General features: G+C 41.6%; 4 protein-coding genes across 12 annotated transcripts; 1 reads left to right on the forward strand and 3 right to left on the reverse strand.

The window, feature by feature from the left end:
* Positions 1-283: 283 nt before the first annotated feature.
* Positions 284-6,153, reverse strand: LOC135634856 (bZIP transcription factor 1-B-like). Of its 6 annotated transcripts, none has more exons than XM_065145528.1 (13): positions 5,939-6,153; positions 5,549-5,743; positions 5,368-5,433; positions 5,173-5,259; positions 4,387-4,479; positions 4,231-4,290; positions 3,966-4,132; positions 3,795-3,849; positions 2,903-2,945; positions 2,541-2,821; positions 1,141-1,218; positions 933-1,058; positions 284-852 (listed from the first exon to the last, which is right to left on the reverse strand). In XM_065145528.1, exons 2-13 carry the CDS (start codon positions 5,597-5,599, stop codon positions 712-714), a joined length of 1,248 nt encoding a protein of 415 aa, XP_065001600.1. In that variant the 5' UTR covers positions 5,600-5,743; positions 5,939-6,153; the 3' UTR covers positions 284-711. The 6 variants fall into 6 exon arrangements, with proteins under 6 accessions (XP_065001600.1, XP_065001597.1, XP_065001601.1 ...); XM_065145525.1 differs by having other exon boundaries at positions 5,549-5,747; XM_065145529.1 differs by having other exon boundaries at positions 3,795-3,846; positions 5,549-5,755.
* Positions 6,154-6,580: 427 nt separating this feature from the next.
* LOC135636399 (cellulose synthase-like protein D3) lies at positions 6,581-7,588 on the reverse strand. The gene is made up of 2 exons (XM_065148086.1): positions 7,571-7,588; positions 6,581-7,363 (listed from the first exon to the last, which is right to left on the reverse strand). Exons 1-2 carry the CDS (start codon positions 7,586-7,588, stop codon positions 6,677-6,679), a joined length of 705 nt encoding a protein of 234 aa, XP_065004158.1. The 3' UTR covers positions 6,581-6,676.
* A 589-nt stretch (positions 7,589-8,177) lies between these two features.
* LOC135584459 (inactive poly [ADP-ribose] polymerase RCD1-like) lies at positions 8,178-13,949 on the forward strand. 3 transcript variants are annotated; one of them, XR_010495814.1, is made up of 8 exons: positions 8,178-8,334; positions 9,632-10,869; positions 11,061-11,302; positions 11,388-11,464; positions 11,878-12,054; positions 12,139-12,234; positions 12,308-12,430; positions 13,709-13,949. XR_010495814.1 is itself a non-coding variant. In XM_065147674.1 (7 exons), exons 2-7 carry the CDS (start codon positions 9,794-9,796, stop codon positions 13,815-13,817), a joined length of 1,800 nt encoding a protein of 599 aa, XP_065003746.1. In that variant the 5' UTR covers positions 8,178-8,334; positions 9,632-9,793; the 3' UTR covers positions 13,818-13,949. The 3 variants fall into 3 exon arrangements, 2 of the variants coding, with proteins under 2 accessions (XP_065003746.1, XP_065003747.1); XM_065147674.1 differs by lacking the exon at positions 12,308-12,430 and having other exon boundaries at positions 12,139-12,257; XM_065147675.1 differs by lacking the exon at positions 12,308-12,430.
* Positions 13,950-15,206: 1,257 nt separating this feature from the next.
* LOC103982072 (homeobox-leucine zipper protein ROC3) lies at positions 15,207-20,603 on the reverse strand. 2 transcript variants are annotated; one of them, XM_018824453.2, is made up of 12 exons: positions 20,401-20,603; positions 19,963-20,243; positions 19,619-19,836; positions 19,385-19,502; positions 18,989-19,177; positions 18,309-18,782; positions 18,116-18,217; positions 17,829-18,041; positions 17,043-17,211; positions 16,667-16,935; positions 16,471-16,566; positions 15,207-16,239 (listed from the first exon to the last, which is right to left on the reverse strand). In XM_018824453.2, the coding sequence occupies exons 2-12, from the start codon at positions 20,107-20,109 to the stop codon at positions 15,832-15,834; spliced, it is 2,403 nt and encodes an 800-aa protein (XP_018679998.2). In that variant the 5' UTR covers positions 20,110-20,243; positions 20,401-20,603; the 3' UTR covers positions 15,207-15,831. The 2 variants fall into 2 exon arrangements, with proteins under 2 accessions (XP_018679998.2, XP_065003745.1); XM_065147673.1 differs by having other exon boundaries at positions 19,619-19,833; positions 20,401-20,601.
* Positions 20,604-24,120: the final 3,517 nt, after the last annotated feature.

Below are 24,120 nucleotides of genomic sequence, written 5' to 3' on the forward strand. Positions count from 1 at the left end.
TGCACTATGAGAAGAAGTAAGAGTCTTGAAATTATTTGGTGGCTCTGCAACTTTCAGATTCGTAATGCTGGCAGACTTTATGATGCACTGTTGATTGTGTGCCCTTAACACAGTGATTTATGAGGTCTAAGTTGCCCACCTTGGAGAATCTACAGAGTTTGCATTTGACCTGCAACCTTAGAGAGTGGCTGAAAACAGTAAAATTGGGATTGCAGCCGATGAGAACTCAGATTCAGCCAAAGGAGTTATAAGGCTTTCACATACATATAAAGACCCAACAAAGGGAGCAGTAAACTCTTGGAGAAGTCCATTACATCTAAGAATAGCGTACACACAAGCTTCATAGTTTTGTCCAACAAGGACAATACATAAAACAACTTAATTGTCATAGGAAAGCACTTTTAGCTATCCAATACTCCAATCACGTATCAGTAACAATACCCATATCCTTCTAGTGTGGATGAAAGTACCTATCCTTGCTCAAAATGAAGAGCCAATTGATTCCAGCACTATACACGCTGCTTGGCTTGACTGCTAAAAGATCAGCCAAGACCATTTCATGTGAGCAGCCATGATGAGATGTCCATATAGACAACATGGAACCATAAATTAGCAACTGCATCAATTTTATGTCCGTCTACTAAAACATCGGACACTGTCGAGGTCTAGTCAGGGTTAGGTTTGAGGAAATGGTACAAAGCAGTTGCAATCTCACTGACCACCCTGCTTATCATCTGATTGCCCTGCTTGTGGGTCAGAAACCAAGTTCCTCTTGGTGTTGTCTTCAGCGCATTGGTTGCATTTCTTGATTATTGCATCTTCTTCTTCTTTAGTTTGTTCTCCAGTTCTCTCCTGAAAAGATGGAATATCATTCCTGCAACTTACGTATCACAAGCAGAGAAGAGGTAGCAAACGGTGGCGAAGTTCAATACCTGCAGAGAGCCATTCTGAGCAATAAGTCCATCATATTCTTTCTTGATTCGGTCTACTTCTGCTCTGAGGGCACTATTCTCCTCTTTTAGAACCTCAACACGCTGTGCCAATTCTTCGTACTCTGCCTGGAAGTAACAACCCATTAGCCATGACAATCGTCCACCAAATGTTCTTCAAACAGCTCAGTTTCCACTATACACACTATACCTGCTTGCGCAACCTTGATCGACGTGCAGATTCCCTGTTTGACTGCTTTCTTCTTTGCCTTTTCAGTTCTCTTTCATCCTAAATTCACCAATGATCATACATTTAAACAACAAAAAAGTTGAAAGTCAAGGTGTTGTGTGTTGCAGAATAGACTAAAAGGTTACAAGAAAAGAAAACCAGAAACAAATTTATAGCATCACAGGCCTCTGAGAAGACAAAAGGCATATGATGAACAAAGGACATCAAACATACCGATGAGGTCAAAGAGGGAATATCCAAGGATTCTCATGTCATTTATGTCTTAATGTTAGTTACATTAATTCAGGCTTCATGCTACATGAATAACTCTAGGATTACCAGAGCAACAAATAAACAACAAAAAACAATAACTTGTTCAGCATACAGCAGAATGGAATATGGTATCAAATCCCTGTTATGAAAATAAAACACTTGTGAAATGTCATAGTGCCTATTATCAGATCAAATGTTGGAACATTTACCTACAGATCTGTTTGAAATATCTCATTCCATTGACGGGAAAACCATTAAGGTTAATCTTCACTCATGGACATGCCAGTTAGAGCAGTTCATTATATATGTTGTCTAACGACGAATGGAAAATATAGCCAATCTACAGTCAGACACCATTTTCAAACAACAGAGAGAAAAAACCCTGCCAGAAAGCAGTTGATTAGCTAAAGAGCAGTTTAACAGCAGCATGAATCTTTTCTAGGGATACAGGATACAAATATGACATGACAAAGATGGAAGTTTCAAAAAAAGTAGGACATGATAGGGCAAGAATTTAATAATAAAATAGTACATACCAATCATAATATCTTTTATTTTATTAAACTGATTGAAAAATAACTGTAGTTAAAATCTTGTAAGTAAAGCTAGATTAATTAACAAGAATAGATTATTCTACACAACAATATGGCCCTAAGCATATTATTAAATGGAACAAAAAGCTCATATAATCTTGGGAATAAGATAGTAGCACCGAATGGACCATAAGAGTTGGCCATGAGAAAGCTCAGATAGTCCAACAGTTCACAAGTCAATATTCAAATATCCACCAAGTAGCAAGATTTTCATATGATCTTCCAATAAATGCCAAGAATCCAACACACGTTGAAGAAGTATAAACCACTTAGCAGTATATTCATATGATATGGCATACATTCCAAGGCACATGTGAGAATCTTTCCACATGAAATGGGCATGAAAGCTTTGAAAACTCGTGGCACATACTATTTGAACATCAGCAAGTAAAATGTTCATTTAAACTCAGAACAGTAAAATAGATTATGATCTTACAGTGAGTTAAAACATCTTATGCAATGAATTGGTGGCTAATACATAAAATTAAATAACCAGGATGAAGGATGAGAAAAGACCTGTAGCCAAATCTCTGATGGAACCCTTTTGCTGGCTTCAACAAGTGAACCAGGAACCATAGCTCCTGTGGTTGCTGTTGCAGAAACCTTACCATGCAATGGAGAAATGGCAGATGGCATTGAGGCAGTCCAGTAGTCCATCCCTATATTCAAGTTTGTAGTGGGACCAGAAACCACTCCAGGTACTCCAGCTGCTAGCATAGGCATTATTTGCATTGTCTGATGTAATGTTGCGTGTGACTGTGCAGTCATTATGCCCCTTGTTCCATTCTGGGATGTCTCTGCAATTATACATGGATAAAATGTTATGGACATTATATTCATCAGATTAACTAGGTGGTACAACAATTTATAATGCCTACCATCCGGAGGCCTTTGTCCAACACCAGTCTTTGGTTCTGAGTCCTACACAATTTGTACACCATTAATACTTGACCTACTCAAGAATCATTTAACAAACTTTTGACAGGCTATTAGAAAGAGAATGCTTCCAAACATATATCAACGACTGGTATTTCTACACAACATGCATGCTTGAGAAGATAATTGATGAGTGAGAAATTGAAAAGCAAAAGGAAGATGGATAGCCAGAAAATATAAATTCTGGGTCAAAATTTGTCAGATCCAATAAAAACAATAAGTCAAATATCCTAAGAATAGGGTTATTACCTTGATGGGTCCAACATTTCTGTCCATTGATAAGATGCTAGAACCTCTTTAAAACCAAGTATGTTACTCCTAGGGAGATCACAACACATGGGAGAGATTTTTTTATGTATGACCTCATTTATCATGCTTATAAACAAATCAGAGATATATTAGACAACTTCTTTATGACCTAACATGGGCCTCATTGCAAAAGATCTGACCAAGCTCAGATTCAAAGTTTAGGAGTTTTTACATATATATACCATCCAAAACCTCTAAAAAAATACTACATTTACCATCTCATCTTTAAAAATACATATATACCATTATAAAATTAAAACTTGGTGATATTCAGTTGAATTTTATGTATATCATTAACTTAATTATGCTTGAAACATAAATTGTGTATATTTAATATACTTAATCCTTCATTAACTTTCTTTCATATTTTTCTAACTTCATGTTTATCATCTCCATGGAAAATATAGTTATTAGTATTAGTTTTATCGTTGGAACACTTGATCTAAATATGTTTCAACTTTAGGCTGTAGAACTTGTTTTCTTTTCCACGAACTTCAAGAAAGCATTACATAAGGGATGACTCACAGTCAGAGAGTAAGCATCACTTCTTTCACTTGAATCTTCATTTCCACTGTCACTGCTAAAAACAATAGATTCACATCAACAATATAAATACTTGAATCAAAAGGCTCAAAAGAGCTAGTACATGGAGCATCATGACGATGATTGAAAATAATCAGGACGTTACATCTTTACCTTGGTGATAGCACTCCATTAGCTGCTCCTGATGTTTTATCGAGCTCATTGTCCTTCTTTCCTGTTATCATATTCAAACTTCCAAGACTTCCCTTTGATCTTTGAATGGGAATCCTTTCTTTACCCTCAGATGATTTTGCATCTCCTGTGCTTGCAGGCACACTCCCCTGTTAGATGAAAAAGCAGGTGTTCGCAGGATTCATTACCATTGCACCAACTTTTGGACAATAAGAGATTCGACAGTGTGGGTTAGCAGGCAACTCACACAAGCTTCAGCATTACCATTTGAAGAAGTAGTTGCATACGGACTAAATGGGTGCAAACCCTGCTCAGAGATTGGTGGAAAAGTCAATTAGTGGAATCTTGCAAAAGCAAGTCTTGCTTTTCAAAGGAATGATTCATGGTTCAGTCATGTTCTAACAAGATGTACTGGTGGAACAGATGGATGTGGATATACTCCATGAGGATACATCACATATGGAGGAGGTGGGGTCCCATAGGTTGGCATAAATTGCTGCAAAACGAAAATAATCCTTATAAATACATTCCACTAATGTACATAATTGAGATGCAACAACATGAATAAAAATCACTTGACAGTCATTTGAAGGTATCAATATTATCCTCCTTTGACAGTAGGTATTCAAAATTTAAACTAGGACTACAGCAGGCTAACAGTTTAACATGACAAAACTTTATTAGCCAATGCAGAAACAAACTAGATGAGAAGGCAAGAATGTCACTGTAGACATACATAATGATGATATCATCCCATGGCATAAATCAGAACCATTCATAATCTTTTGGAACACAGACTAAAAGCCGTTGATGGGATCAGCACAAAGCAAAATACACTTTTAAATCAGGTATTGACTGTTACTTCTCTGAATCAACACACTACCTCCACGCTAGATAGTTTACATCTCTACTCATGCATCAATATTGTTTTATGAGACTTTTTTGGTATGCCATAATCAACTCTTCTCTTCTGATGACAGAAATGGCCTCATATGGAATGAACAAAAGTTGGACCGCCAAACAATTTTTGCCACGTTCTGAGTTTCCAAATTCAAGATATCACCCTTTATACCTGAACTCCTCAGACATAGGCAAACACAATCGATCCAGCTACTAAAAAAAGTCTTAAACAATAGCATCTAATAATTGAGAGCAAAAAAAAGGAAAATAGATATTAAAGAAAAACCACCTGTGCTCCCCACATGTAAGGATGAGCCTGAGGACTCGATACCATGGGGGAATGGAAGAAGCCATGTGGAAGCATCGGTGAGTATGCCTATTCAACTCAGATGAAAAATTATAAAGTCATGATGACATCTGAAGACAAATCTATTCTGTGAATTAGCAACATTTATCAATGAGATGAGGAAATTCCAGTTATCACCTGAAATCCAGACCATTCCGGATAGACTGAAACGCTGGGTCTGGCGCTTGTGGCCGGTGGCTGCTCCTGAACAAGGTAAAACCAGAACATATAGAAATTAGGGGAAAAAAATCGAAGATTTTTTACTCTAGATTAGGAGCAAAGAGACCCAGTTCGCAATTGTAAAAGTAGAACGCATTACCTGCGCAGCAGATGTCTTCGACCCCTTGGTATCTGTCTCGCGGCCTCCCATTGTCCAGTATATCCGTCTACCACAACGTATTGCGGTCTATTCCGCTGGTTCTACCCTTCCCTTCTCAAGCCATCTTATTTTCTCTCTCAAGCCATTTCAGCGAGCGAAGATCCTCCACACCGCCGGCCGAATTGCGAACAGCCACTTCCTAAGCCACTAAATTCCGGCTCAGATCTCGCTACAAAACCCTAACTAGTTCGAAACTTTGAGAAAGCAGCATAAAAATCCAATCTTGAGCAGAAAAACATAATGAAGAAACTCGAAGCTGGGAATCCAAGAGGGTCTCGCCCAAAATGAACACGTCGGAGCCGTTCAATGGTGAAAGACGTTGTTACTTACATAAAAAATAACACTCTTGCAGGACAAATCGGAGCTCAAAGCGAGACCACGGACCAAACTACAGCGCAAGTTCTCGGTCCGGCGATCCCGCTCGTCGATCTTCGAGGGGAGAGGAGAGCGAGGAAGGGGAGGAGGAAGATCGAGGAGCAGAGGAGAAGGGCAAAGTCGGAATCCACTGGTTTTTTCGTGGACAAAACTGGAGTAGCCTTTAGTCTACGTGGTGGTCTCGTACGTACTAAGATGGGTACACATGTAGGCGTAGCCGGTATCGAGAGTTCAACGGTTGTGCTGAGTTGACCCGGGCTTAATCCAAACGCAACAGTGTGTCCGACATGGAACTTCCCCTATTTGGAGTGCTACAATATGTCTGCTACATGTGTTTTAATTGGATCGGCTTGTGATCTTTGTCTCTATTCGAATCGTTTCAGCTATCAAGCCTCAAGTCTGTCTTTAACATACCTTGCACACTGAGGCAAGAAGTAGATGAATGTACAAAGAAACTGATGGTATATTTTGCTTATCTACATCATGATTTAATCTGACATATGAACTGCAACTTCTGAACACAATGAAACAGAGATCTTCACAAAGGAGGATATCAAGACCTGTACCATCTCCTCCTTCCAAAGCCACAGCTGCTGCCTCATCGGGTACAAAGGATATGTGATGATCCAGGAAGTGACAGAACAACCATCATCGATAGACAAGGTCAGACGGCACGCGAGTGCAGTGAATGAGTCAAGGGAACGTGTATGATCCGCCGATCTGCGAGTTCGCCGACGGAGGACTGATGACCACCCGCAGCAGTGAGATAGTGATGACGATGAACCCCGACCACAGGTAAACGATCGTCGGTGTCCTCCCCATTAGTCCCTTTGCAAACGGATAGAGATGAGCAAGCACCCAGAAGCTGAAGAACAACCCTGCCAACAGCTTGCTCCACTGAGGGATCACGTCGTCCATTGTCCGGCTCACCCCGACCGCGATGGCGATCGGGTTCACCATTATTATGGTGAGCGGAGGTATCTTCAGCGACGTCCACTTCACCACGTAGAGGTCAGCGTCTCCATCGTCGGCAGCTGACTTTGAGGTGAGCGTGAATGAGATCTCTATGCCGGCGATCACCTTCAGCAACCCTTGAATCACGGCTGCAAGGTGAGCGCTGGTACCGCCATTGAGCCAGAACTGCTCGTTGCGCCACCAATCTTCGAGCGAGATTCCAGACCACCGGATGTCGAGCATGGCCAGCAGACACAGTATCAGGGTGATGACGAGCAGGTGGATGAGGTAGGCCACGCTGAGAGTCTGCACGATGAACTGCCCGGATAACAGCGAGAGTGCCGGTAGGAAGCAGTATCCGATGAGGAAGATGGAGGTGAATGGATATATGCCGACGTTGTAGCAATCCTTTGCAGGACCTTCATCCTGCCAGCAGCAAGAGAATAATGAAACTCCGAGACCGACGAAAGTAATCTACATGTCCAAACGAACAAGAAGCTTTCTAGCGTATCATAATCCAAATGGTTTTCTTTTATCCATTATGCATGTGCATGCATTAAAAAGATTAATTTGGAGGCAAAACAAGGTCAACTTAACATCATATAGATTCTAACTAGTAAGTACTATTCTTACCTGCGTTAATCTTGTCATGGACCTTTCACAGTTTCTTTTCACTATCAATCTCATTAGTGTGTCCACCTTCACCAACTAATATTCTAGTCTGTGAAACAAATTTAGTACGGGCTATAACTCGTTGGATATATAGTATCTGTATAATTCTGGAGTGACCTTTTCTTATTTTCCAACATATACAGGTGACTTTGCATTCAATGCGATGGCCCACGATATATAATTTAAATTGACTAAGGCAGCGCAATACGTGATATCCAAGCCATCTCCACTCGCTGCGTAACCAGTCGTTTTATTCATTCGCTCATCTCACGAGTCAAATCTCTCGCCGAGTAAAAGTCGAACTCGAAGGAACTTCCAAGTCGAAACCAAGAAAATAAACGGTGGGATTCCCTCACGGCGACCCCTCACTAGCCGAGCTTGCAATACCTGCCACCTGTCCGTCTTCTATCTCCTACTTTCGCGCGATCCACGCTCTGCCCACCAACAAAATATCGTACCTTAATCGACGGCCTGTATTCGATGTCATGTTATTATTAGCTTTTGAGATTTGGCGGTAGCCGTTGGATGGCGGATCGCATTGTTCCGTTTTCCTTTGTTCGCAAGAAAGCGGCGGACGATTCGACCGATCGTCCTCCGCTATTTGTAGCCAATCGGCAATCCGCCACTTCGCTCTCGCTCTTCGTCTTCTTTCTCGATCGCGGTCCTCGGGTCTCGAGGAAGAGCGGGAGCCCTCGTCGCGGAGATGTGCTCTCTTATCGTCAACGGTATCGGTTCTTCTCTCCGATCTTGATGTTTGTCCTTTCGCTTGCTGAAATATTGTTTGCGATAAGTTCTCTCTGTGTGATCCGCTTCGTTTCCGTCTTATTTGTGCTTTCCTATAAGATTTTTGGGTAGATCTGTTCTTTCGTGCGTTGTTCTTGGTGGATTATGTTGATAAAGGTTTTGATTTGTAGGTGGGGTGGAATTGAGTGGTTGGGCGCTATTAGTTGTTGTTGATCAAGATGATTAATTATAGTCGGAAAAGGGATGATTGGTTTTTGTTATGGTTGTTTAATGAAATAAGCTAGTTTGAGATGTTAATCCACCGATATTCTCCTTGATGCAACGAGAGCTTAAGGACTAATTACAATAATCCACTCACAGAATGGTACTGAGATGTACATCCTACGCAAACTTTCAGTCACGTTACAATTTCAGAAAGTGCAACAAAAACCATGGAGGGAGGGATCCTTGAAATTTCCTTTCCGAAACGGCCACTAATTCCACACTCCAATCAGCCTCTTTATAGGTGTCTTTCAATATAGTACTCTCAAAATTGACAAAGCCTTTGCCTAGTCAACGGATCTTTTCTTCATCTTGAAGGGGTTTCAGAGTATGGATACTTGTAGATATGAATAAAAATCTGGGTCTAGTACCTGATTCATTTGGCGGTTCTATTGGTACGGTATCGGTACAATATATTAAAATCTTAGTCTAGTACCGATACCAATCAGCAGGCTTATTGGTACGATATTCATACCACACCATGTAGTGGGTGTTGATGCAGATTGGGAAAACCCAATACCGGCTAGTCACTGTAAGCAAAGAGTGAGTGAGAGAGAGAGAGAGAGAGAGAGAGAGAGAGAGACAGAGCAAAGGTGGCGATGTGGCAATACTAATAAGGAGAGGAGGATAGGAGGGGAGTGATGGGGATGGAGAGGAGGTGGCGATGCATTGGAAAGCAGAAGTAGCCAAAGAAGAGTATGAAGAAGAGAGAAAAGGGGGTAGGATTAGTGTCTTTCCATTCTATACTGCTCAGCATCGATTATCTTGCCATCCAGTACTGGTTAGTTCACCAGTCGTTTAGCTAACATTTGTAAGCTTGGATTAGGCAAAATTACTTTGCATACTTTTCAATCGTCAGACCAATAAAAACCAGTCCGTTCTGGCTGGTACAGTCAGTTATTAAACCTTGATTTAATATAATGCATTCTTCCTTTTTTTTTCCTATTTCCTTCGATGATTCTGTTAACATGCTTTACAAGAATATGTTGGACATCATGCTATTTCTATTTATTCCAGGATTTTCTTGCTTGGTGTCTAGCATGATTTGAATTTTTCTATCTATGCTGTGACGGGAAGTTTCTAATTACTAAGTGAGGTGGGCAGCCTTCGTGGAGACCAGTCATTCGAAAAGAATTAGTCAGTGGTTAGTGTACACTTCTTGGAATAAAAATAGAAGAGATGAACAGAAAGGTATTGGATAAAAGTGAAGGTGTTATGCACAATCTGAAGAGGAAGAGAGAATCTGGTGCATGTTTCACTACTTTTGGCCATGGCCTAGTAGCAAATCCACAAATCCCAGATCTAAGGGGTTGCAACATAAAGCGTTGTACAAATGATTTCAGCTGCAGTATTCAGAGTCAAATTCTCAATAAATATTGCAATTTCACAAAAAGTGGTTTGCCAGGTCGGGTGCTATCTTTCGAGGATGGTGAATGGAAAGATTTTGCTGAGAATATCATCAGTTTGGTCCAGGAAGATTTCCGGCTAAAGAAGGCAATTACTGAAGCATATTTTAAGAATCAGCACTTTTTGTTAGACTTTGTCCACATGGTATACATTGATCTGAAAACAGGTTTACAGAAACCGATCGCTTGGATTGATGCAGATGGGAAATGTTATTTCCCGGAAGTATGTCCTGAAAATTATGGATTAAATAGATACCATCATTATGGCAAGGGCAAACAAGTTCACATGATTTGTGATCCAAATGGGACACATGAAATTGATGCCCGTTTGGAGATTTCTGTTAGTGCAGCTGAAAGCTCAAGTTCAGGATCTGATGATGAGGTTATGTCCAATGTCAAGAGGATCAAGAGAGAAGAAAATCCTTTATGTGTTCAAGGCAATGAGACTGTTGGAGAAAATGAGCCATGTCCATTTCTCCCTTCAGATATTTCTGCTTTAGAAAGTTGGCAAGAAAAGAAGGTTAGACCTGCTGGTGATCCACGAGTCAGTGCTGTGCTGGACTTGTTACTCAAGAGTTTGGGCCAAGTAATTGATGCAAAGGACATTCTTAGGATCCTTAAAACTCCAGCAAAAAATGACTTAGGTATGGTTCGATTTAGCCTTTTTCAAGAGCAAGCTATGGTCACCCAAAAAGTCCGTGGCAATGCAAATGTTCGTTATGCCTGGCTTAGTACCTCCAAGGACGTTGTGGAAGAGGTGATGTCGAAGGGAGTTTTGAAGAAACCTATACAGAAGCCTGCTTTTGGCAATGGCATTCATCTGGCACCGGCAAATTGTTCAAATATACGGTGAGGTTTTTTATCATTTTATATGGTGATTGTCTTCTGGCAGTTACCTCAAAACCCTTTATTTTTTGGTTTGGAAGGACAAAAAACCTATTATTTTGCATTTCCTGGTTCCTGTTGGTCATGCACTCTTCTTTATTTTGCTGATCATCGATGGTGAATAAATATCACTAATGCACATGTACCGTCTTCAGTGCAAGCTGTTCTGATATTGACGAAAATGGTGTTGTCCATATGATGTTGTGCCGTGTAATTATGGGGAACATGGAGCTGATTCCGATGGGATCCATGCAGCATCAGCCCAGCAATGAAAATTTTGACAGTGGCATAGATGATCTTCAAAATCCAAAGCGTTATATTATATGGGACTTGAATATGCATACTCATATTTATGCAGAATATATTGTAACTTTAAACTTGCCAACCAATGCTAAAGGTAATTTTCCTGGGGCATCATCCGTCAGTTTCTATATATATTTGTCTTATATATCAAGGCCCTGTACTTTTTTTGGTGATCGCAGAAGGTTTGGTCAGGGAAGCCAGTATATCTAATGTATCTGCTTTGACAAATTCTTATTCACCTCACAGTTTATTTCAGGTGTGTTTTGAAATTTACAATTTTTTAATCCATCTTTCTTGAGAATGCTTAATTAGAGTCAGGTCTCAGTAATAACTATCTGGTAGACTACAAATTAATCCTTCCATTGATGAATATATACCCATCACCGACCATCTGGTCAAAATATTCACATGGTCATGATGGAAATGACTAATCTATTTGTTTCATTAAATTATTTTATTGATGCTGGAACTTTTTTTTGCATGATAAATAATCTGAAGATATCAGTGAACACTTTGCGTAGTAGGATGTTCAATCAGCTGCATTAGATTCCACAACAAAGACCTTAGATTACATAATTTGGACTTCTATTTTGGTGAAACCTGAAGCAGTTGTTTTGTTCTTTTACGTGGTAATGAAGTATTTGATTGTCTTGCCCCTTCTGTGACTAGGATAAGTGTCAGCCATCTCCAGTTGTGGGAAATCAATCTACAGGTTTATTGTCAGGCCGAGCTCCAAAAACTCCAACTTCGCCATGGATGCCATTCTCAATGTTGTTTGCTGCAATTTCAACTAAAGTACCTCCTGAAGACATGGATTTAGTTAATACTCATTATGAAGATTTTAAGGTTGTATTTTCCTTTAATAAACTACAATTACATCACAAGCATATTGGCGTCACAAATAACTCCGTATGCTTTTCCTTTCATCAGAAGAAGAAGATAAGCAGGATTGACCTGATTAAAAAGTTACGCCAGATAGTTGGTGATAAATTGTTGGTTTCTACAATAATGAGGCTGCAACACACGGTTCGTTTTCACAGTTTTGATTGGTATACATTCATTACCTATGAAATTACTGAAATCTCTGTGATTTATCCAGATATGATCTTTTGCCATATGAGGAAACATACATAGATTTAGTCATACAACTTAGGGATCTCTTATTTCGAGCTTCAGTTATTTTAATGGTTTATCTTGGTCTTGCTGGCTCCTGTGAATTTCTGTAAGTTCTTATATTTTTATGGTAGATATCAGATTTTTCTTGCTCTACTACATTGTTAAAATGATTTTATATTTTTCTTGTGGCTAATTTACATTACATCCTTTATCTCTTAGAAAGTTACACTACCTATTCGTGGGTTACAAAGACATTATCTTGGTGAACCTCAGTGAGGTTATCTTGAAAGCGTGCCTTGAGTTAAAAAACTTGGTACTTAAAATTGTGTGAAGTATTGACCTCTCATTTTCTCATGATGGAGTTGGCTCTACGTTATAAATAACAGAACTTAATTGTTGGGCTTCTTCCTAGATTTCTAGTTCGCCAATGAGGATTTAGTTGCCTCTGGGATCTATAATTTCCATGATTTAAGAGTAAATTTATGAAGCTTATGGGATCTATAATTTCCATTCTCAAAGACTGTGGTTCTGAGAAGTTGTCAGAGGCAATTCAGGAGTCTGATTATATTGACCAAACCTGTACTTTGTTCAGCACGATTTGGCGTAGGTTCCCTAGTGGGATGTCCTAATCAAGGGCATCACCAGAGAAGTTTGCATCGTTATGCTACTGTAGACATCATTTTGTTCCCCCATGCTTTATGCTAGTGTAGACATCAATTCCTGCATTTCAGAACTTGGCATATGCTTTGATCTCTATTCACTTTAGGTGCATTCTGCTTCTTGTGTGTCACATCTGATTACACAGGATAAGGATTGCTGGTTTGTTTTAGCAGTCACTTTCTTTATTTTTCTCATGTCATTTTGTTTCTTCCATATTTTAGTTTTCTTTCTAGATAAAAGTGCAATTAGTACTTGCCATTGTGTTCTACAATACACGGTGTAGCCCACTGCAAGGCATTGCATGCCATTGTGCCGGACAATGCAGACACTTTACTGTTCCAACCTAGGCATATTTAGCACAACTCATCGTTTATTCTAAATGCATGGACTAGTTAGATACATGTCTATTTGTTGGTCATTCGGCATGCGAACATCATTCCTTGAGTTACAATCCGTGTGTCAACTGTGCATTTTAACTCCTGCTATATTCTGCCTAAGATTAATCCACTTGCTAGCCACTAGCTACTTTTTGTGCTATGAACAAGTTTCGTGACCTTTAAGCCCCCTTGCTTGCCTGGAAGATAAGATAAACAGCAGACGTTAAGAAAATCACAATGATTTAAAACTTTATATGTTTGATCAAGGGAAATTAATGTCACATATGTTGATGCTCTTACATCCTTCCTATTGCTCGTTAACCATAAGCACCTGCTGTGTTTTGCAGTTACCACCAATGGCCAGACATCCACCTCCAAAATCCTGGTCCAAGGAGCTGCAAACCAAGCCTGGAAATGGTGGAAGCCCCTCCTTGTTTCCAGGTTGGTGTTAGTTAGTATATGGGTCATATCTTAATGGTGTTAGCGGACTCAAACAGGCTGATGATACAGGGAACTACTAGTTCATGCTCTGTAGGAACACATGACAGTCTTTTATTTCGTTATAAATGTGTGTTGATCCTTGGCATCTGGGGATATGTTCTCGCTGCTGCTTTCGCTATTTTTGCTAGTGGACCATTGTGCTGCCCATGGGTAGTTATGGTGTGTCCACGGCTTGCGACCGTTTGTTGCAAGTTGTGATGCACGAGCGGGCAGGTGTGCAGAGATCATCGGTTGGCGATTTAGCGGGATTTACTTATCTAGGGTTGCTGTCTGCATGCCACGTATACTTGAGGTGTATTCATGGGTTGCTCCTTGGAGCCCAAATCGGGCTTCCTGTAGCGCGGCGCAGTGGAGATTAATAACGTATGTCTAAGATTTTCTTTTAAATTTTTTAAAAGATAAGTGAAGATAAAATTTAATTTTAGTATCTTATGAGTGATCTATCAAAAATCTTTCCAGTTAATAAATTACTCAAAACTTTCATAAAATATTTTCGGATTAATAAATGTGGGAAGGCGAGATCAGAGGCAATAAATAATGGAAAATCTAATCCCATTTATTGAATTTGGAAAAGAAACGAAATCTTATGAGAAAGATGAGAAGACATGGTCGACAATGAAATTGCCACTTCCCTTTGTACGAACGAGTTATTGTAATTGTTTCAAGATTCTTTCTGATGCTGCAAATTGCATTGATTAGTTCATTATTCCGATAAAAGGGGACAGACACTGACTAATTCATTTATTTCTTTGATAATATATGTGGTCAACGCACTAATTATGTTTTCAAAAGGTGGCGTGCACAGCACCTTACTGTGTGTGCCTTGAGAGGAAGAGGTAATGACTCCTCTTAAAGCACACACAGTAAGGTGATAACTACACGTCATGGGCACATCTATACGCACCTCCTTGCTTTCATTCACAGTCTACGACTGGAAAACATTGCTCAAGTAAATGTTGACAAAGATTCCAACCCTTTTTTTTTTGGTTTTTTGATGCAATCACTCACTGCAGCAGCCATCGCAGTCGGCATGGACCAGCAAGCACGCTCCCATGCGCGTCTGCGGCCGCCCCATAGTGTACTCATGACAGCTAAAAACCGCGTCTTGCACGACTCATCCATGGGAGACGCAGCACAAGACACAACATACATGTAGCAGAACAAAAACGATGCATCAAGATCCAGCTCACTGTGGTGACAGGTCTGGAGCAGATGCTGTCAAGACCAGCATCCCCATCAATTCTTGCATGTGTGTGGTGACAGGTCCCCTGATAGACAACAAATCCTGAGGTAAAAGGAAGCACAATAGAGATGGGAAACAGCGCAATAAATACACAACATAAATAATCATAATAGTTCATGCATGTTGCATTGAATCCATCCTTACCAACCGGACTCCAACCGAAGCAAGCAAGTATTACACAGCACGTACAAGCAAACTACTGAGAAAGAAGAAGTCAATTCCCGAACCAACACCCTCCTCATCTTTTAGCTCGTGAGAGACGTCGCCGGCTGGGGCGAGGGTCACATCTGGTGCGCTCTTGACTTCCCTCCAACAACCTACATTCCCTTTCCTTGTTCGCTTTCCATTCTACACAATGCTGCTATTTCAACTAATAAACCAAACTTCCTACTGCATTGTTCTTAATTACACATGGTGCGACCTCCACTTTCCCTGGACATCACCTTGGATCCCATTGTTGAGCACCGATACGACCAAAATGGCCCCCCACCATACACTCAGGTTGAACAAGTGAAAACTTGACAAAGTCCCAAGTACACTGAACTGATGTGGGATGCCCTCAAAGATCGTGGGCATAAGCGTCAATGGTTGGGCTTTGTCAAGTAGTCCCTTGTCGCACCAGAATGATGTTGATTCTGGTGTGATGAGAGTGGAGCGAAGCGCAATTCGGTAATATCGAGTAAAATAGTTAGGGTTCAGGTGACTCCAGCCACTTGCCTTTTAGGGCTATTGTTCCGGCGCCATAGCAGCCGGATCGGCCGCGGCGCCACCGCCGAGCACGGCGCTGATCTGTTGCACGGTGTTGCGGAGGTGGTTGTTGATGGCGGTGACGCTGGAGAGGTTGAGCTTGGCAGATGGGACTGCGCTGGCCAGAACCTGCATGCCGATTGTGAGCAGGCATCCGATGGTACTGGCCGAACCATCGCTGCTGGTGATGACGGCGTTTGGTGGGGCAGCGGGCGAGATGACGAAGCCAGTTGGGAGGAGGGGAATATAGGACGGGTCCTCGCCGCTCATCGCCACCTGGACGGCGTCGACGTCGATGGTAGCGTACACGACGATGCTGCCGCCGGAGGGGTGAGTGCTGCTTTCTTGAAGCAGGAGCTCCACACTGTGGGAGGAGTTGCTTGCCGCCTGCGTGGATATATCATTGTTGGCATGCGGAATCATATTCATCAGCAACCAACGACAAAATGAGGCAAACAAATAATATTAGATGTATAAGTAGTTCGTAGTGTAACAAAAGTGCAAACAAATCATCTTTCTTCTTTTCTTATGGTTAAGCAGAAGGAATGATCTAAATACTCCTGCAAAAGATGGAAAGTTTGAGGCAACAAGTCGCAGGCAATAGAAGGGCGTACTGACATTAACACGCAGAAGCGAGACGCAGTTCCTTGGGTGCGAACCATTGGCGATATGAGCCACCTCATGTAAGGAGTTACCGCTTGAGAGAACATCCAACTGCAGCAGAAACAGGCATTTCATTTCAGCTTTGACAAAAAAAAAAAAAAAAAGGGTTCTCTGAAAGCAAGAACAAGCTACTAATCTTATGTTCAGGTACCTGAGACCTCCTTTGCTCGTCCGTCAAAAGCTCGAACACCTGTTGATGAGAGAAAGGAAGCCATGTTGTCGAGACAGCAGTGAGAATAACACCATTTGGCTGGCCAGGTTCAGTATTTTTCCTGGTTGTCACCCTGATTGTGTCATCGGATGATTCAGAAAGAGCTGTCCAAGATTGCATTCCGGAGGCGTGTACGCTGGCGCAGAACGTTCTCATCATTCTCTGTGACAGCTTCATCATATTCTTTCTTGCCTCCGGGGTGGGGATCACTGAAGGGATACACAAGTCCATTTAGATGAGAGAATCACAGCTTATAGAGTATATATATAAAGACAAAGAAACCAGAATCTATGCCTAGCATTATTAGACACTGTACCTCCAAGGTCGGCAATATTTCTGGCCATAAGGCTTGCAAGCCGCTCACATTGCCTTTGCAGGGTTGAAACCCAGCGTGTTGCTCCAAACGCCACGCCGGTGCTGACAAATTGATCAAATATCTGATGCACTGGTTTATCCTCCACCTCTGCATGTTCTACCCACATCACCTGCCCAAACAAGACAGATGAATCTATCCATCCTAAATTTTATTATGACTTGATATCCAAAAACAAATGTCATTAAATGCACAGTTTTAATGCTGCTATTCCCCAAGTCATATGCTTCTGTAATGTTCTCTAAAATTCTAGTGCATAATTTGTTTTATATAATTACAAAAAAAAGTGCCTTGGAACGTTTGCATCCCGATGTTCGATTAATAACATCAGTTCATACAATATTTCATTCCAGTAGGAACGTATGCAGACCCTCCGGTTACCCAGTTCTTTTGAGTTATGATCCATGAACATGGCGGGCATGCCGTGGTCATGATCAGTACAAGCGCCAATCTTATCTTCTATAAGTCAGGTCCTAATGAAAGATGATAACCTTTTGGCTACTAAATTCTGTATTCCCATACATGTCGAAGTTAACATTTTGTGCTTATCATATAATGGAACAAAGACAATTATAATTGATCGTGTACCGATCAATACGAAACCTGTAACTAAATCGAAACTAGTTTCAGTAATTTCACATCATTAAGTTGGGTAATGAAAGAGATTAGAACTGATCTTTTAATTGAAAACATCAACTTAGCAGAAAGAAAACGTAATTCGTTTTGTACCTTGGAATACCCATTGGGCATATCTTGGATGACACAACCAGAGGTCCTCCTTCTATACCAGGGGAGGGACGTTTGAAGGCCATCGACGCAACCATCGACAGGGAAATCAACAATGATCCAAGTACGTTCTTCTGAATTGTGTTGGAGGTACCGGAAGAAATGAGCCTCACGCGCAGGCACCAGAGGAGACAGAAATTGCAGCTCTGCGTGCAACTGTCAATAGCTCCGACATGAGAACACTTGTATCGAACAGGGCGGAAACAACGGTGCAGCAGATGCTAGATTACCAGATGCAAGCAGCCATTGCCATGACCAGCGACTCCTGGACTCAACACCTGAACTGTTGTAGCCTTCGAGACGACGGAAGGAAACAGCCCCATCCATTTGTCCTGGACAGCACGATTAGAAAGAGAAATGACCAACAAGCAGCTCACAAAATGGACTAAGGAACACATACAAATCTTATAACGATTAACTCACGTTATCCAGGAAGGCATCGACCAACGTAATGCTGTTCATAATGACCATGGCGCTGTCCCTGGAAGCCTCGGTCCTAACCTCTCCATGCTGCTGTTTCAAGTCCATCGGCCAGGAGAAGTTTTTTGCATGCTCTTCCAAATCCAAGACCTCCGTGGTGCGACGATCTCTTCTAATCCATAGTGGCCCGTTCGTGCGGCACATCCTGACTAAGTGATCCGCCGCCGTGATTGCTAGGTCCAGAACCAACGGCTTATCTTGGTCCAGGATGAGCATGCCAGAGAAGGGAGAGGCTTGGTCGGAGATCTGTGGAACGGGGATTATGTCATTGCAACTCACCACTGGCGTCTCCTTGAAGTGCCTCGAGTAGATGCCCATGTCGAGATCCAGCGAGGGGAGCAGTATAGGCGGTGCGGGACCTAATGGCTGCTGTTGCCGGCCACTATAGCGGGATGCGATGCAGGATAGACGTTCGAGCTGTACATAAAAAGGCAGCTGAACTGACTGTGTGTCCTCCATAAAGAAGCTGATTCAAAAAGGATGAGATACACACAATCTAGCATGTAGCACAAGAAAAACTTTTTTTTGACTTAGAACTCCAGTTTTCTGCGTCGTCGCATGCATGTGATGTTGTTCCGGGAAGAGGTTAATGAGGTTGACTTGCTGGAACTAGGGTTTAGTACCTCGTCCTTGAGTCGGGCGTTTTCGATGCGCAGTTGCTGCTCGTCGAAAGACATCTCGCCGAGGATCGCCGGGCCGCCGCAGTTGGGGCAGACGACGTTCTGAATCGCAGCCTGCAGCCGGAAGTTCTCGTTCTTCAGGCTCTCGTTCTCGGCTCGCAGTACCACGTTGTCCGCCCGGTCTTGTTGCGCCTTCAGTAGTCCCCAGTCCCAAAACCATATGGATCAGTAAACATTGTGCGCTAATAAGAAATGATTTCTAGTTTTTGATCGTGGTTTGCGGGTGCATGAATGTGCATGCACGGGTGAGGATATGTAGTCATCAAACGATGATAAAAAAGTTAGATGCGGTATAAAAAATGGAAACATGGTGCAAGGATTGGGAACGCATGGGCGGACCTTCATCTGGGTCCGGCGGTTCTGGAACCAGAACTTGACCTGCCGAGGTTTGAGGCTGAGTTCTTGGCTTAGCTTCATCCTCTGCTTCTCGTCCGGGTGCGGACATTCCTTAAACAACCTATTCCAAAAATCAGCATCGGATCATATCAGTCTTCTATGCCCCATCAAAAAGAATAGTCAAAACGAATGATGTATCGAATGAATGAGGAGGTATGTGGGAGAATCTGATCTCACGCTTCCATTTCTTGAATCTGTCGGGTGGTGTGGCGGTGGTAGCGCTTCCTCTTGGCAACCGGCTGTTGCTGCTGCTGCGATGGTGGTTGTTGTTGCAACTCGTTATCATGTTCCTCGCCGCAGCTAAGCACTCCGTCCAAGGGTCCGCTACCAGACCCACTCTCCATCTCCTCTTCTTTGCTCACTCCCCTCCCAATCAACATCAGCCCCTCCTCCTTCTTGCACCAAAACAGATAAATCTTAGCAATAATCTCTTTTGGAAAAGAACAAGAAAAAAAAAAGAAGCAGATGCACAGAGAAAAAAAAAAAAAAAAGTCGATATGTAGGGGAAGACTGGTGCTTACCGGAATGATAGAGGAGAAAGCGTTGAAAGGGGGCATGTTGGCCATGAAGCCGAGGTTAGGGTTTTGGATCGGAGAGGCGAAGAGTGAATCGGGTGACGCAACATTACCACTCACCATGGATGACAGCACTTGGCAATCTCCATACATCTTTAGCCCCTCTTTGGTCACCACTTCTTTTCCCTGATGAAATGGTTAGAAACAAGGAAGCACTCGAGGGTTTTTTGTTTTGCCTTTCTCAAAGCCACACTTCCTCCATCTTCGCCATATCATTCAAACTTCTCCTAAACAGAACCGAACACAACAGAATGGAGAGATCCTTTAAGAAGGAAAAGAAAAGGAGAGTAGATATACCGAGCAAAGAAGAAGAGAGAGGAGATCTGAAAGAGAGGATGGGATAAAGGGAGGAGCAGTAAATGGTGAGAAATAAATACCACTCACCACTGTCGGTGATATTTGGGAGAAAGGAAGGAAGATCAGGAGGATAAAAAAAGATACAAGTCCTCTTCTATTCCGACTTCTCCTCCTCTTCTTCTTCTCCTGCACTGTTTTGTAGACCTACGCTTTGGCTTTCTGTTTTTCTTCTTCCACCTCTCTCTACATGATCTAGATGCTGCTTCACGGACAAACCATAGTAACTCTGCTCTCTCTCTCTATCGGGAGGAGAAGGAGGATTCTCTCTTTTTCTCTCTCTTAGACCAAAAGTTATCCAATATTTATTACTGGTGGGAGGTCATTACTGGGAGGGAGGTTTCACAGGAGGAGGAGGAGGAGGAGGAGGAGGAGGGATGGATGGTAAATGCGACTTTAACTGCGGGTGGCAGAAACCGATCCCCCGCCAGCAAATCCGTCTTGCCCACCGTAACCGACACGTGTCTTTCGGCAGCCCGAGCAGCGATCGGTCTGTTGCCCTAGGTCAACTCCCCTTCCCTCTCCCCCTCTCTGTCTCTCTTCCTCCCTCCCCACCCCCCCCTTACGCGCTTTCGCTCTGTCTTCTACTGCACCTTTTCTCTCTCCGCGGTTCGAAACGTCCCTGGCCGGACCCGCCGTGGCTTCCGAGGTCCACCTACTGGACGGCTCTGATTCGCTTGATGACGTTCGATTTAGTGGTGGAGCGGGAAGTTAAGAAGTCCAACGGGGGGGTTTCCGATATAACAAAAAAAAGGTAATGACGCAGGGGCGGTCAAAGGACTTTGACTTAAGAGCGCAGTCGATGTGAAGAAAAGAGTTTTAGACCTACCTGCCTTGTGAATGGAGGCACCAACGCCCAGCGGATAATTTCGTTGAGGGCCCACCACAACTTTCGATCGCAAGGAAGGTAAACGGTTCGCGTACACCGAGACGAGTAGCAAATGTTGATCGGATCGGTGACGATTGGCCTTCCAAGTGGCACCAATGTTGTGCCATGTGTAATTTAGCGAGAAGGGCAAAGTGAAATGGGATCATTATATGTTGTTACTCTACAAATCAAACCTAACATATATACATATCAAACTTTGAGCGAGAGTCGATATTTCTCGTAACTGCACTCACACAGTGCCTTAAATATCAGGATCTCTCCTCAACACATTTCCAATTCAACTCATATGATGATACTCCCACGAATCTATCGTTAATGCACGCGGCTAGTAATCCACTTCTTATTTCAGAAACATATTATTTGTATAAATAAATTGACTGTCCTTATATATTATTATTATTATTATTATTATTATTATTATTATTATTATGCAATATGATATTGATCTGCCAGATATTTGGGACTTTACTAGATAGAATGTATTGCACATAACAAGGGAAAAAAAGACAAATCTCATGGATTAGGTGGTAGAGGAACATGGCCGTCCCAGGGAAGAACATGCTTCCGCAATCTGCAGTAAACAAAGCAGCATCGCTGTGTGATCTCTAATTCTCTGACACCAACTACCTAATTAATATCTACACATTAACTGGGGGGCATCGTTTGCATCATATGTGCTCTTAATGCTGCTAGTGTTCATCAATAGTCCCGCCTTTGTGTCACTCATCGAACAGCATTTACACAGTGACGTATTGCACAGTCACCACCCGGGCTGAATTACGTGTTTTGTGAATATATACATAAGTATATGTATGTTAAGAAAATTCTGTACGTCGTTTTATTAGTATTTGTGATTTAGTTTTCGAATCACAAAGGTCCTGAAGTGGTGGTCTATGACGGTCAACCGAGTAGAGTTGAACAAGTGGATCGATCGAATTCAACGCTTGCATGGAAGAACGCTGGGAAGGTGTAGCGCTCCGAAGAAGATGAGGGGGACTCGTGGCTTACAGAAAGGCAAAGGAAAGATAGCCAGAAAGGAGAAAGAATTGGGCGTGTACGGCGCCTGAGACGCTTCGTCACTTTGATGCAAACTAGGCAGAGCTGTAGGAGGGAGATGGAAGGGATACGGAGGGAGCGCCACCATTCAATTCGACTCAATTATGTGACGGCCATGTGGAAGCGAAGGGAAGGGGCTTCACACATGCCAGCACATGGGTGCACATCACGCACGCATTCAAGGCACGCTCTTGCCCCTCTTTTTAATGGCTTTCTTGTACGACCATTCCGGAACGCACACTGTGTCATTTGAAATCTTTGAACCTATATGAATTGTCACAGCACCTGATTCGACCATGCGTTGCTATGATATGTGTAATGTTGTGTCTCCCACCGACGTCATCGAGTATAAATGTAGCAGGTCATCGTATCTGACAACGTGGGAGTTTCAGTGAGTGTTATCGCCCGATATGGATGGATGATCACTCTCGACGCCGAATGACTAACTTGACCTGCTCTAAACCCGATGGAGTTGAGGTTTTCCGAGGTGCTGAGGGGTCTCATTGTGACATTGAGCCCGAATCGTCTTTCTCTTTTACATTGTTACGGGGAGTAGCTTATCTTGTAATATTTAGATTAGTTTCGTATCGATAATAAATAAGATTAGGAATAATCTATAATAATATGATAAATATATAATTTTAATTTAAATATTTTATTTAATAATTAATAAAATATAATTAATAAATAGTTAATCTATCATATTCGAATAGTGCTACTTGATATTAGATTCTATTTGAATATAATAAAGAGATTCTGTTATGATAATAGCACGTCTTTGAATATAATGATGTTAAATCTCATATTTTGATGATGAAATTAATTAATAAGTTTGTGATCTAATTAACATTTGAGAAAAATAATATAAAACTAATTTTGATCATAGAAAAGTAAAATAATTATAATAGAAGAATTAGACATTGGGCCGGAGTAAGAGATCGAGCATCAGGTTGAAAAAAATCGAACATTGCACTAAGATCGGATGTTGCAGAACTCAACATGTAGATGAATCAAGCAATACACCGAAGAAAAACACGATGCGTCGGGAGTTCAGACGAACCAATAATATGTTGGATAATATAGAATTCTTGTATTCTAATCGTTAATGTCTTAATCATCATAGTTTAGGTTTTAATTTAGTTAGTTTTAGATGTAACCATGTTAACTCAATTAGGGACCCATTGAGCTTGAATTAGGACTGATTTGGGCTAATTAGAAGGCCTATTCAATAATCCACAGTTAGGTCAAAGTGGTGAAACTGCCTATGAGCTAGAACACATATAAAATGTATGTTTTCTAGTAGACCCAACAGTGGTACTGCATAGACTGGCAATAGTATTGTCAGTACACAATCTTCTATGTTGTTAGGTGATAGTACTGTCCAGACAGTAGTATCGTTAGAACTCTGAAATCCTAGGGATGAGACTTTTTGCCTCTATTTTTAAAGTCATTTTAAACCTATAAATATCGTAGTTATTCTTGTTTAAGATAGAAAAAAAAAAGTGAACGAAATGGCCTGTGATTCTAAGTTATAAACTCTTGAAAAGTGTTTAGTATTTTCCTTTTTCTTTTTAAAGTTTAGAGCTAGTTCTAAACTTGTAGAGCTCATTCTAGTATTACAAGAGGTGTAATACTTGTAAATGTTTTCTCCTAAATCTATGAAAAGAAAAATGAATTATAACAAGGATGGTTGAAATTAGTCCATTGAAATAAGGTTGCGAGTGAAAACCGATGATCTCAATGGAGAAAGAATCAGGAGTGGACGTAGGTTAGAACAATCAAACCATTATAAATTGAATGTGCAT

The sequence above is a fragment of the Musa acuminata genome, chromosome BXJ3-4 (genome assembly GCF_036884655.1).
Source record: "Musa acuminata AAA Group cultivar baxijiao chromosome BXJ3-4, Cavendish_Baxijiao_AAA, whole genome shotgun sequence".
Classification (NCBI taxonomy): Eukaryota; Viridiplantae; Streptophyta; class Magnoliopsida; order Zingiberales; family Musaceae; genus Musa; species Musa acuminata.